A 13156-nucleotide genomic window follows, 5' to 3' on the forward strand; every position below is an offset into this window, starting at 1 on the left:
GTGTGATGCATATACAAGCATCTCCTGGTCACCATTTTGCAAACGTATCTCTTAGTCTGTAGCTCAGTTTAACTTCAATTTACTGCTTGCAATTTCCAATAAGAACTGAAGACTAATTGAAAGCATCCCGAACTTATTTGCATTTACTATAAGAACTGAAGAATGGTTCCTGTTTTAATATCTGCTCTATCCACATAACTCTAGAATACTCACTAACACTCTCAGACACCTTATGTTGTTCCTAGTGTCACTTTACAGACATACAATCAATCTATGTATACAAGCTGGTTTACGTATTTATATTTATTGTTGTGTTCTTTATCTTATTATTTTTGTGAGCTGCATGGGATCCAGAGTAACAATTATCTCATTCTCCTTTGCACTTGTGTATTGGAAATGACATTAAACAATCTTGAATCTTGACCTCCAATCCCAAATCTTGGGCAATGTTATTGCTTTCCAAAGAGGTATGGCTATTGGTGTTTGCTGAGTGGCTACCAGATGAGTGGTTTCGATGGCACCATAGTAAATAAATCTGGCTCAGATGCAAAGCTGACCAAAGTCAAAATGGAACAGCCAGGTTACCGTCTCAGCCATTCACTTGGGGAAGGTGCCAACCAACATCAGAGTAAAATAGATGAGGAACCATTTGCAGTAACTTCTTTAGGTGAAAAAGGATCTAGTGCTTTCCCGGCGTACATGACGAATAAACTCTTCTCGGGCTTCCAGCAGGTACAGGTATCAATTTTAACTAATGTTTCGATGGCAAACTTTGCCATCTTCATCAGGAAGGACGAACCCGTCGCTACCACCATCTGTCTTCCCTGTATTTCCATGGCTTCTGGAAGAATCGTCAGGATCCTGAAGAACTACCAGATTAATACCATACACAAACCCGTAAGGAAGCTCAAATCACTGTTTATGCGGGTCAAAGATAACTTGGGACTCAGGTCGGCTGGCGTTTACAGAATTCACTGTGAATGCAAAGCAGCGTAGATCGGCCAGACCGGTTGCACAGTAGAAACCTTCATCAAGGAGCACAAGAACTGTATCTGTTTGGGTTACCCAGAGAAATCGGCACAGGCAAAACATTGTATTCGCAATGGCCATAGAATTGACTTCAATGGCACAAAATTACTCTGCTGTGCCAATGGCTTTCGGGACCGCTATTTAAATAAAACTAAAAAGAAGCTTTTTAAATAAAACTAGAAGAAAAGAATTTTAACAAAGACGAAGATCTCGCTCTAAGTAAGAACTGGAATTCCATTGTAAACAAAGTGGGACAGTGGAAACCAGTTTGGATGAGGAATAACCAATCAGCTGGAACAGATGACAGGTTTATAAATACCAGCTGTCTAGACATGCCCAGGGATCATCCCTTATGAAGACGGCAGAGTTTGTCATCAAAACGTCAGTTAAAATCAACATCTGTACCTGGCTGGAAGCCCGAGAAGAGTTTAAATTTCATTAGGTGTTAAATAGGAAGGCTAATGATGGCAAATGTGAACTCTAATAGGACAGAAATTAGACAATTTATCACTGGGAAAATAAAAATAGCAGAGGGACTATAAAACCTTTAATCTATTGGAAAACTATGGGTACAGTGTTCCCCTACTCATTTGAACAACATTCTAAGGGAATTGGGCCCTCCTGTTCACTGATCTCGACCACTTTACCATATTAATAAATTGCCTAGTGAAAAAAAGATTCAAGAAGTAAGGAGCCTTGTTCAATGATCAGGCTGTGCTCCTTCACCTTAAAATAGACTGCATATTGACGTCAGATGGTGAAACACATCCTCAGCCCTGTTGATTAATTCAGGAAGGGGAATGAGTCCAAGCGTTTGATCGAGCAATGATGACAGTAGGAGTCACAAATCATAAACAAAAGAGATTCTACAAATGCCAGAAACTTTGAGCATCGCACACAAAATGCTGCAGGAATTCAGCAAGTCAGGCAGCATCCACAGGAATAAACAGTGAACGTCTTCAGCCAAAATCCTTCTTCTGAACTAGAAACGAAGGAGGAAGCAGCTAGACTGGGGAGAAGGGAAGGAGTACACGATGGCAGTGATAGGTCAGGGAGGGAAGATAAGAGAATTGGAGGAATAAACTGGGAAGGGATAGGTGGAAGAGGTAAAGGGCTGAAGCGCCGTTTTCTGGATTAATTAATAATATGAAAGGGGTGTGTCATCCTCTGGGTGGATTGAGTGATGATATCATGAAGGGGCCTGTCGTTCCATGGGTTGATTGAGTGATGACGCCATGAAGAGGCGGGCCGTCCTGTTGATTGAACGATGCCGTCAGAAGGGGCGGGCCGTTCTACGGGTTGATTGAGAGATGACGCCATGAAGAGGCGGGCCGTCCTGTTGATTGAACGATGACGTGGAGCCGCTGCAGCGGACGAAGCAGGCGGCGGTGCAAGGTAAGACTCTGGCGATGCCCAGGTGTGGAGGGATACCAGTCGGAGTGGACTTCGCACCGGGCTACCAGTGCCGCGCGAACCTCCATCTGCGGCCTAACTGGAGCCAAGACCCTCTCGGTAGCTTCTAAGTCCCCATCCCCGGCCCGGTGGACCCAAGCCATTCTCCATGGTTCTGCGGCCTCCGAGCGCAGCAGGGCGGCCCTTTGAGAGGCGATCTTGTCGCAACAGTTTGCACCGGGCAGCGAGTTCCTGTTTTACAGTGACACAAGAGACCGCAGATGTTGCGATGAGGAGCAGCCAAAGTCCGCTGGGGCGGCTCAGTGGGTTGGGCCGCATGGGGTGGGTGGGGGGGGGGTGAATTAAAGCGATTCAATTCCTGATGCAGGGTCTCGATCTGAAACATGGACAATTCCTTTTGCCGTCTCAGATGCTGCTCGACCTGCTGACTTCCTGTTTTTAGACCCGCTTTGACAAGTTGCCCTTGTTTGACAAAACATTCTGGAGTACCTTGAAATCCATTTTCTTAATTTACAGGGGGAAATAAATACAGTAGAGTTTGAGGATATTACAAGCAGCGACTAGAGGGAAACTGCTGAACACTAACTATATATATGTGCCCAAGACTTTTGCACTTACTGTAATATCTATATTTGTATAGCTACCTAGCCAAAGTTCCTGACTTTTGTACAGTATATATTTACATTTCCAGAAGTCATTCCATAAGTTGCTGCATGAAAGACTTATTCATAAGATAAGAGTGCATGGAGTTGGGAGTATTAGCATGAATAGAGAATTAGTTAACCAAGCCAGAGAGCTTGAATAAATGGGTGTTGTGCTGATTGCCAGTCAGTGGGGTACCGTAGGGGTTGGTGTTGGGCCTACAACTGTAGAAAATATACATTATTGATTAGGGGACAGTCTAGTGTGTCTAAGTTTGCCAACGACACTACAGTGAGTGGTAAAGCAAGTTGTGCAGAGAGGCTGCAAAGAGATATAAATAGGTGAAGTGAGTGGACCAACATCAGGCAGATGGAGTGCGACATTGGTAAATGCACAGTTATCCAATTTGGAAAGAAATAAAAGATCAAATTATTATTTAAATGGTGAAAGCAGCATCCTATTGTGCAGATGGACTTGGTCATGCTGGTCCATGAATCACACAACTCCTTCAGTTACAGTAGGCTAATAAGGCAAATGATATGTTGGCCTTCCTTGCTAGAGGAATTGCATTTACAAGCTGGGAGGTGGTAAGGTTGCACCTGGAAAACTGCATGCAATTCTGATCTCTACTTGAGGAAAAGTAGACTGTCTTTGGGAGGCAGTGCAGAGGAGGTTCAACAGATTGATTCGCAAAATTAGCCTATAAGAAGATTAGGTGAGGAGAAGAGATAAAGTCACCTGGGACAATACTCACTGGAATGCAGGAGATGAAAAGGACTCTTACAGAAATAAAGTTATGAAAGGGATAATAAGATAGAGGCAGGAAAGTTGCTTCAACTGGTAGGTGAGGGAGTAGATTTAGGACAAAGATTTAGAGATGAGGACGAGCTGGTTTCCTCAGAGGGCAACAAGTTTGAAATTCTCTGCCCAAAGAATCAGTAGAGGCTACCTCATTAAGTATACTGTATTTAAGGTAAACATTTTTGCATTATTGGGGAATTAAATGTCATTGGGAATAGCAGATGGGTAGAGGCGAGTCCACAGACAGATCAACAATAATCTTGTGGAGCAGGCTTGACAGGCCAGATGGCTTGTTCTTGCTCATATTTGTTATGTTCTTGATTTTGGGTCTAGTATTTTAAAACCATGAGACATGGGAGCAGAATTAGGCCATTTGGCTCGTAGAGTCAATTTCACCATCCAGTCATGGCTAGTTTATTTTTCCCCCTCAACCCATTCTCCTGCCTTCTCCCTATAACTTTTGACACCTTTGCTAATCAAGAACCTATCTACCACCTCTGCTTTAAAAATATCCAATGACTTGTTCTCCAACTGTCTTATGGCAATGAATTCCACAGATTCACCATTCTGTGACTAAAGAAATTCCTCTACATCTCAGTTCTGAAGGACATCCTTTTATTTTGAGGCTGTGCCCTCTAGTCGTAGACTTCTTCACTATAGGAAACATCTTCTCCACATCCACTCAATCCTGGCTTTTTGAAATTCAGTAGGTTTCAGTGAGATGCCCCACATCCTTCTAAACTCCAATGGTACATTCCCAGAGCCATCAAAAGCTCCTCAAATCACTAATACTTTCATCCTCAAGATCGTTTTCATAAATCTCTGGATCCTCTCCAATGCTAGCACACCCTTCCATACATACGAAACCTAAAATGCACAGAACACTCTAAATGTGGTCTGACCTATGCTTCATAAAAACGTCAGTAATATGTCCTTTTAAGAGTTCTTTCAAATGTCCTTTCAAAGAGTTCTAGCACTCTTTGATTGAACACTAACATTGAAGTTGCTCTCCTTACATCCAATTCAACCTACAAGCTAATCTTTAGGGAATTCTGCATTACGACTCCCAAGTCCCTTTGCACTTCTGATTTGTGAATTTTTGCCTTCATTCCTTCTGCCAATTTGCATGACCATATACTTCCCTACGCTATTCCATCAGCCACTTCTTTACCCATCCTTCCAACCCATGCAAATCCTTCGCAGGCTCTGCTTCCTCTACACTACCTGCCCCTCCTCTTATCTTTGTATCATCTGGAAACTTGCCAGAAAGCAGTCATCCAAATACTAATAGGAAAAGCAGCAGTCCCGACACTGACCTCTGCCAAACACCGGCAGCCAACCAGAAAAGTTCCCATTTATTCCCTATTTGCCTCCTGCCAGAGAACCAGACTTCTATCCATGCTAGTATCTTTCTTGCAGATTTATGTGCTGCTATCTTGTTTACCAGCCTCGTGTGGCACCTTGTCAAAGGCCTTCTCAAAATCCAACATCCACTGACTCCCCTTTGTCTATCCCGCCTGTTACTTGCTGGACAGCTTGAACGTATTTGTTAGGGAAGATCTCCCCGTGAAGTAATGATACCAACTACAGCCTATTTTATCATGTGCTTCCAAGTACCCTCAAATCTCATTTTTAAAAATGGACTCAACCACTGAAATCAGACCAACAGCCTATAATTTTCTGTTTTTTGCTTCCTTTCCTTAAATTGTAGAGTGACAGTTGTGATTTTCCAGATCTCTGGAACCAGTCATGGATCTTGTGACTTTTGAAAGATCACTACTAATGGCTCTACAAGCTTTTCAGTTACCTCCTTCATTACACTGGGGTGTAGTCCAGTCCAGATAATTTATCCACTTTCAGACTTTTCAGCTTAAAATGACTGCATTCACTTCTGCCCCCAGGCACTCTCGAATTTTTGGCATACTGCTTGTGTCTTCCACAGTGAAGACTGAGATAAAATATTTATTCAGTTCATCTGCCATTTCTTTGATCCCCATTACTATTTCCCCAGTGATCTGGAGTCCATTCTTGCCTCTTCTTTACTCTTCTTATATCAGAAAAAAACTTCCGGTGTCGTCTTATATTATTGGCTCATTTACCTTCATATTTCATCTTTTCGCTATTGCTTTTCTTAGTTGCCTTTTGTTTTTTTTTAAACTTCCCAATCCTTTAGCTTTACATTATTTTTGCAGTATTATGCCCTTGCTTTTATGCTGCCTTTGACTTCCCTTGTCGGCCACAATTGCCTCGTTCTCTTTAGAATGCTTTGGGATAAAATGATCCTGCATCTTCATAATTACTCCCAGAAACTCTTGCCATTGCTGCTCTACCATCTAACCTGTTAGGGCCCCCTTCCATTCTACTTTGGCCTGTTCATCTCTCATGCCTCTGTAGTTGCCTTTACTAAACTATAATATTGATAAATCTGATTTCCGTTTCCCTCTCTCAATCTGAGGAGTAAATTCTTGTCATATAATGGTTATTTTCTCCTAAGGGTTCCTTTACCTTAAGCTCCCTAATCAAATCTGGTTCATTGCACAACACCAAATCCAAAGTTATCTTTTCCTTAGTGGTATCATTCTATCCTGCTTGGTGGTAGAGGTTTCCTGTATGAGTGATGTATCAAGAATAGCCATGTCATAAATGGCATATGTCACTGTACATTGATCAAGGTTGTAAAGAAAAAATAGATTGAAGACAAGGTGCCGATTAAGTGTGTTCTTTTGCCCTAGTCCATGCATATTGTAATAAAATTTCACTCAGTATTTGTGTTTTTCTTCCCTTAACAAAACTGCATGTGCTCTTCATTTGTGGAAGACTGGCACATGAGTGTATGGTATGACATCAACAAACAAGAAGCGTGTCATTCTGCCAACTCGGCCTGAGCCTCCAACTGTTGAACAGATTTTGGAAGATGTCAGAAGTGCCAGACTGGATGATCCAGTGTTCACGTTATTCGTTGAAGGCAGTGAAGGTATTTTAATTTTAATAACAAATTACAGGTTGTTTCATTCTTTCATTATCATTACATTCACTACCTGTTGCCTTCTTTTAATTAACTTTAATATACAAGATTCTTCTATTGCTGAACCATTCGAAGAAAATCATTATAACAGTAGAATTTCTGCAACTGCTACATTGTATGAAATAATATTACAGTAGGGATTCCTGAAAGTATCTTTTAGTCATTTCTAATTAACCCGACAACTGGCAGTGGGTTAAAAGGTCTTGTGGGAACTGATCCTAAAATCTAATCTACTTAAAACTTCAGCACAAAATATGGGTTGACGCTTCAGTACTGTACAAACAAATGCTGCTTTTTCGGAGACATTAAACCGAGCAAGCCCTGCCTCTGCTCAGGCAGCGTTTCAAAGAAGAGTTAGAAATGCTTCCTTGAAGTTCTGGCCAATATTAATGCCTCAAATAATATACCAGATCAAGATATTTGTACATTATCTTGTGTATTGAACCTTGTTGTGCAAAGATTGATTTACAGTAGTGATACTTAATATTTCAAATGGTGTTATAATTTGCTAAGATGATATTTAATGGAAATATGTTCTTTAATGTTCAGGAAGTGCAGGTGTAAGAACTTGGTTTCTCAGAAGACTATAAATATTTAAAGTTGTATGATGTGTTTAAATCAGAATTTACACTGAGCTTCAGTTTCACTTTTTCTTAAGCAGTCAGGTGCTATCTATTTGAGAATACTTAGAAGTTTAATTTGTACACTTTCCACCTGCTTTTTTGCCTGCATACTTTAAATTACCACACATTGAGTCAAAGTATCCCTTCTGCCAGGCACATCAGAATCGGGTTTATTATCACTGGCATATGTTGTGAAATTTGTTGTTTTGCAGTACAGTGCAAAGACCATCACCTCTCATTCCTCCTCATGTAATATGAAAGTGAGCTATTAAGATATTCCTGCAAGTGTTCACATGACACTTACATTTTTTTTTAAAAGTGAACTCATCCAATGTTTTCCTTGATCTCCATGTTAAGTACAGAGTTAGTTTTCTTATTCTGGATTGTCTCCATCTTTCCAGTCCTGAAACTTTGACCATTTATTCCCTTGTTGTGATGTTGCTTGACCCTCTGGCATTTTGTGTATGTTGCTCAAGATTTCCAGAATCTGCAGAATCTCTTGTGTCTGTGAAATTACAGAGATGTTTTCTTGGTTGCAGAGCACCTCAGGAGAAACTTAAAAGTCCTTTCATAAACGCCTATCGCTTTTGCTTTCTGTAAGCTAGGTGAAAATGCCCAGTAAAATTGCAACCTACGAGATAAGTTCATCTAATCATTCAGAACCCCAAAACCATCTTCTTGATGTAGCTTTATAAAATGAAGTATAAGAATAACATATTTCTGCAATGGGATCGGATGCCATTTTACTAAAAAAAAATCCTTTCTAATCTCCCACAGAGATTGTGAGCCCAGGCCAAGCAGAAGTGTCAATGCCAGATGTGGATTCTCAGTACCAGCAAAGCAGAGAGTATGTTGAACTGAATAGGCGTTTACAAAAGGAGCTCAGTGAGTTGGCAGCACAGTGTGAGCAGCTGAAGAAAGCAGGAGATCAGCTTGACATAAGTATTTCTGAAATTAAAGATAAGAATTTTCAAAACTAAGTTGTTTCAAGGAATGGTTATTAAAATTATGATTATATTTTAACTGATGGCACTCAAGAAAGCAGCATCTTCTAATGGACTACTTTCAAAGTTTGAGTATGACTTCTCCCTCTGGTTTTGTGAAATGGATGAAGAAGTGGCGTTACATATTTCTGAGATACTGCATGAACATGGGCATAAAGGATTTGTAGAACACCAGGACCAAGTGGGTGGAAGGCTAATGATTACAGAAATTACCAATGTTATCCAGCAAAGCAAAGTCACCATCATCATCCTATCCCAGAACTCCCTGAAAAGCAGTTGGTGCCGAAGAGTATCTGAGTGGAATCTGCAGCAATACATAGAGGAGGGAAGCAAAGTTCTCCCTGTGTATGTTGATATAGAGACTGTGCAAATTCCTCCGACTTTAAGATTCCTTAATGGACTTAGTTACAGTTCCAGATTCTTCAAAAAAAGATTGTTGGACTGTCTGAAACCAAAATGGATATCATTCTGTAAACCTGCATTACACAAATAAAGTTTTAAGTAGAACAGGACAGATATCACTGGACTGTGGTTCAAATTTGTGCTTTAAATTGCAGTCATCTCCAGAAATGGAAACAGATTGACATTATTTACAACTGTTTAACATCGGAATCAGGTTTAATATCCTTGTGAAATTGTTCTGTAGCAGCAATATATTATAATAACATCTATAAATTAAATTTAAAATGGTTATAAATCAAGTAAATAAGTAGTTAACAGAGAGGGAAAAGAAATACTGATGGTTCATGGGTTCATTGTCCATTCCGAAATCTGATGGTGCAAAGGAAGAAGCTGTTCCTGAAACACTGAGTGTGTGTTTACAGGCTTTTGTACCTCCTCCTTGATAGTAACAACGAGAAGGGAGCATGTCCTGGGGGATGGGAGTCCTTAATGATGGATACTGTATTTTTGAAGCGTCACCTTTTGAAGGTATCCTGGATCCTGGAGAGGCTAGTGCCCGTGATGGAGCTGGCTGAGTTTATAACTTCCTGCAGCTTTTCCTGATCTGTGCTGTGGCCCCTCCATATCAGACAGTGATGCAACCAGTTAGAATGCTTCCCATGGTATATCTGCAGAAATCTGCGAGTGTCTGGTGACATTCCCATTCAACTTCTGATCCTTCAATGAGGACTGGTGTGTGTACCTTTTCAACTTCCCCTTCTTAAAGTCCACAATCAACTTCTTTGTCTTACTAGCATTGAGTGCAAGGTTGATGCTGTAACACCACTCAACCAGCTGATTTATCTCACTCGCATACGCCTCCTTGTCATCATTTAAAATCTGGGAACAACAGTTGTGTTATCGGCAGATTTATGGATGGTGTTTAAGCTGTGAGTGTAGAGAGAGTAGAGCAGTGGGCTAAACACACATCCTTGAGGTACACCAGTGTTGTCAGTGAGGAGCAGATGTTCTTTCTGATCCGCATAGACTGTGATGTCCAGCTGCAGAGGGAGGGTACAGAGGCCCAGGTTTTGGAGCCATGATATGATTATATTGAATGCTGAGCTATAGTCAATAAATAACAGCCTGACATGGGTGTTACTATTGTCCAAGGTGATCTAAAGCCGAGTGGAGAACCAGTGAGATTGCATCCACTGTAGACCTATTGTGGGGTTAGGAGAATTGCTAGAGGGCCAGGTCCTTGCTTAGATGAGTTGATTCTAACCTAACCTGCAGTAGATATTCTCACAAATTTGTCAACATTGGTCTTTCCCTTAATCTGATCTCCAAAGGTTTATCATAGCTCCCTAACTAATTATTAATCCTTTTTTTCATAAAATGGAGATTATAACAGCATGCTTTCTGTACCTGCCTTAGTATTCTGAGAGATGGGCTGAATAATAATTTGTGACAAAGTAATAATTGTGAGCACATCTACGTGAAACTCTGTCACAGGAAAGCAGCATACATAATTAAAGACCCCCTATCGCAGAGGTCATACTTTCTTCTCTCTGCTGCCATCAGGAAGAAGGTACAGGAACCTTAGGACTCATACCACCAGGTTCATGAACAGTTACTACCTCTCAACCATCAGGTTCTTGAACCAAAGGGGATAACTTCATTCAACTTCACTTGCCCCATCATTGAAATGTTCCCACAACCAATAGATTCACTTTCAAGAACTCCATCTTACATCCTTGATATTTATTGTTTAATTATTATTATTATTATTTCTTTTGTATTTGCAAAGTTTGTCTTCTGCACTGTAGATGAACACCCTAGTTGGGAAGCCTTTCATTGATTCTGTTATTTTTATTCTATAAATTTAGTATGTATGCTCACAAGAAAATGAATCCCAGAGTTGTATATTGTGACATTAATGTACTTTAATAATAAATTTACTTTGAACTTTTGAAAACAGCTCATTATCCAGATAATTCTGGGAGCCTCTCAGAGGAATAAGGGAAAAACAATGTTTTGAAAGAACTGTGAGGAGGTATTAAAGAGGCAGATTTTAAATAGCAATCGGAACGGCATCTCAAAGATTTACAGAGGAAAGTAGAAGCACAGTGTGGATTTAGTGACTGTTTTGCAGATTCAAGACTGTTTTCCTCATTCAATGGACAAAGGAGATTGAGCTTCCAATTGCTTTTCAACTCAGTTCTCCAGCCCCCTGTCTTTGGCATCTTGCCCTGTTCCAATGAAGCTCAAGAAACAGCATTTCATCTTCTGACGGCAGTATCCCAAGGGCTGTTTGCATTAAGCTCAACAATTTCAGATAATCAGCTTTACCAGTTTCTATTTTTATTTCAGATTCCCACCATCTGCAGTATTTTGCTCTTATCAATGGTTTTGTATCTCGTAAGGGTGTTGTATTTTCTTTTATTCCTCAGCGTTTATTTGTGTCCTCCAGAGGAGTCAACTGTCATATTGGGGAAGTAAAAAGATATCCAACACCTTCTCTCAGCTGCAAATGGCATCACCTTACATTATTCGATCCTTTCTTGGTCTTCGTCTTATCACAGACAGTTGTTTAGTTTTCTACACCCCTCTCCTTTTCCAGCAACGTAAAACATGTCTAACTTTCCTCATTGGTGAGGAAATATAAACACTATCGTGAAGAACTACCCTCTCCACAGATGCTGTCTGACCTAAATATTTCCATCAGTCTGTTGTTATTTCAAATTTCCATCACCTGCAGTCTTTTACTTTTCAATGTTCCAGCCTAGCTTCAATTTAAGACTCAGCAAATGAAATTGTAATTAAGTCCTTATCCACAGAAGGTGTAAGATGCCCTTACAATGTCTGTGGGTGTTTTTGACAGATCTGGGTGAGAAATCTGAAATGTTACTGTCCTTGCATTTTTTTTAAATCCCTAGTACTGTAGGCATTTTAAAATCAAAGTTAAAAGTACATTTATTATCAAAGAATGCATAAATTATACAACCTTGAGATTCATCTCCTTAAGGGCAGGCACAAAACAAGAAACCCAAAAGAACCCATTAAAAAAGACCAACAAGTACCCAATGCACAGAGAGGGGGAAAAAAAACACAAATCATGCAAACAGTAAAAGCCAATGTCAGCACAATAACAGGATAAGTCACAGATATGTGTTGTATGTTACTGGTGTTGCACATGTAATTTCAAAGTCAATTGTAATCTATGCCAAGAATAGGATTAGGAACTGATTAGACAAGCACTTGAATCGTCAAGGCTAAAACAGCTGTGAAGCAAATGCTGGTAAATGGGATTAGTATAAATCAGTGGTCCCCAACCACCGGGCCGCAAACCATGTACTACGGTGTCTGCGGGGAAATGATATGATTTGGCGATATGAAACGATATGAGTCAGCTGCACCTTTCTTCATTCCCTGTCACGCACTGTTGAACTTGAAACAACCTACCAAGTCATACCAAATAACACATAAAACCTATAATAACACTAACATATAATAAAAGCAGGAATGATATAAATACACAGCCTACATAAAGTAGAAATAATGTATGTACAGTGTAGTTTCACTTAACAGAATCGGAAAGTTTAAGCCAAAACCGATTTGTAGAAAAAAAATCTGCACGTACACGCATGCGCATGTCGCAGGTGCCCGCGCAAGGCTTCATCGTCATGGTAGTCTTTCTCAGGGTAAACATAAGTGTCCCGTATTTGACTGCTACTTTTGTCCTTTATTTGGGAGTGAGAAAGTTGGCAACCCTACTTGAACATCCCACTCCCCGTCGGCTGGTCTGCAAGAATATTGTCAATATTAAACCGGTCCACAGTGTAATAAAGGTTAGAGACCCCTGGTATAGATGGTTACTTGATGGTCAGCATAGATACAATGGGCCAAAAGGCTTATCACTTCTGAATGATTATAAGACCATACGATATAGGAGCAGAATTAGGCCATTCAGTCCATCATATCTGCTCCGCCATTTCATTGTAGCTGATCCATTATATTGGCCCCAGTCTCCTGCCTTCTTGGTATTCCTGACTAATCAACCTCTGCCTTAAATATAACCAATGACTTGGCCTTCACGTCCACCTGTGGCAACAAATTCCACAGGTGCACCTCGCTCTAGCGAAAAAAATTCCTCCTCATTGCCATTTTGAATGGACACTGTTCTATTCTGAGGCTGTGTCCTCTGGTCTGACACATTAATTTATCACATAACTAGG

The 13156-nt window shown here is 40.5% G+C and overlaps 1 protein-coding gene across 1 annotated transcript; it reads left to right on the top strand.

Moving 5' to 3' along the window:
• Positions 1 to 2322: 2322 nt before the first annotated feature.
• Positions 2323 to 9055, top strand: c26h19orf25 (chromosome 26 C19orf25 homolog). The gene is made up of 3 exons (XM_072244187.1): positions 2323 to 2424; positions 6703 to 6859; positions 8311 to 9055. Exons 2-3 carry the CDS (start codon positions 6724 to 6726, stop codon positions 8511 to 8513), a joined length of 339 nt encoding a protein of 112 aa, XP_072100288.1. The 5' UTR covers positions 2323 to 2424; positions 6703 to 6723; the 3' UTR covers positions 8514 to 9055.
• The last annotated feature ends 4101 nt before the right edge of the window (positions 9056 to 13156 follow it).

The sequence above is a fragment of the Mobula birostris genome, chromosome 26 (assembly GCF_030028105.1).
Source record: "Mobula birostris isolate sMobBir1 chromosome 26, sMobBir1.hap1, whole genome shotgun sequence".
Classification (NCBI taxonomy): domain Eukaryota; kingdom Metazoa; phylum Chordata; class Chondrichthyes; order Myliobatiformes; family Myliobatidae; genus Mobula; species Mobula birostris.

Coding starts and splice junctions, on each gene's coding strand:
- c26h19orf25 (XM_072244187.1), top strand. CDS start 6,724: ATGACATCAACAAACAAGAAGCGTGTCATTCTGCCAACTCGGCCTGAG. Junction 6,860..8,310: donor ATTCGTTGAAGGCAGTGAAG/GTATTTTAATTT, acceptor AATCTCCCACAG/AGATTGTGAGCCCAGGCCAA.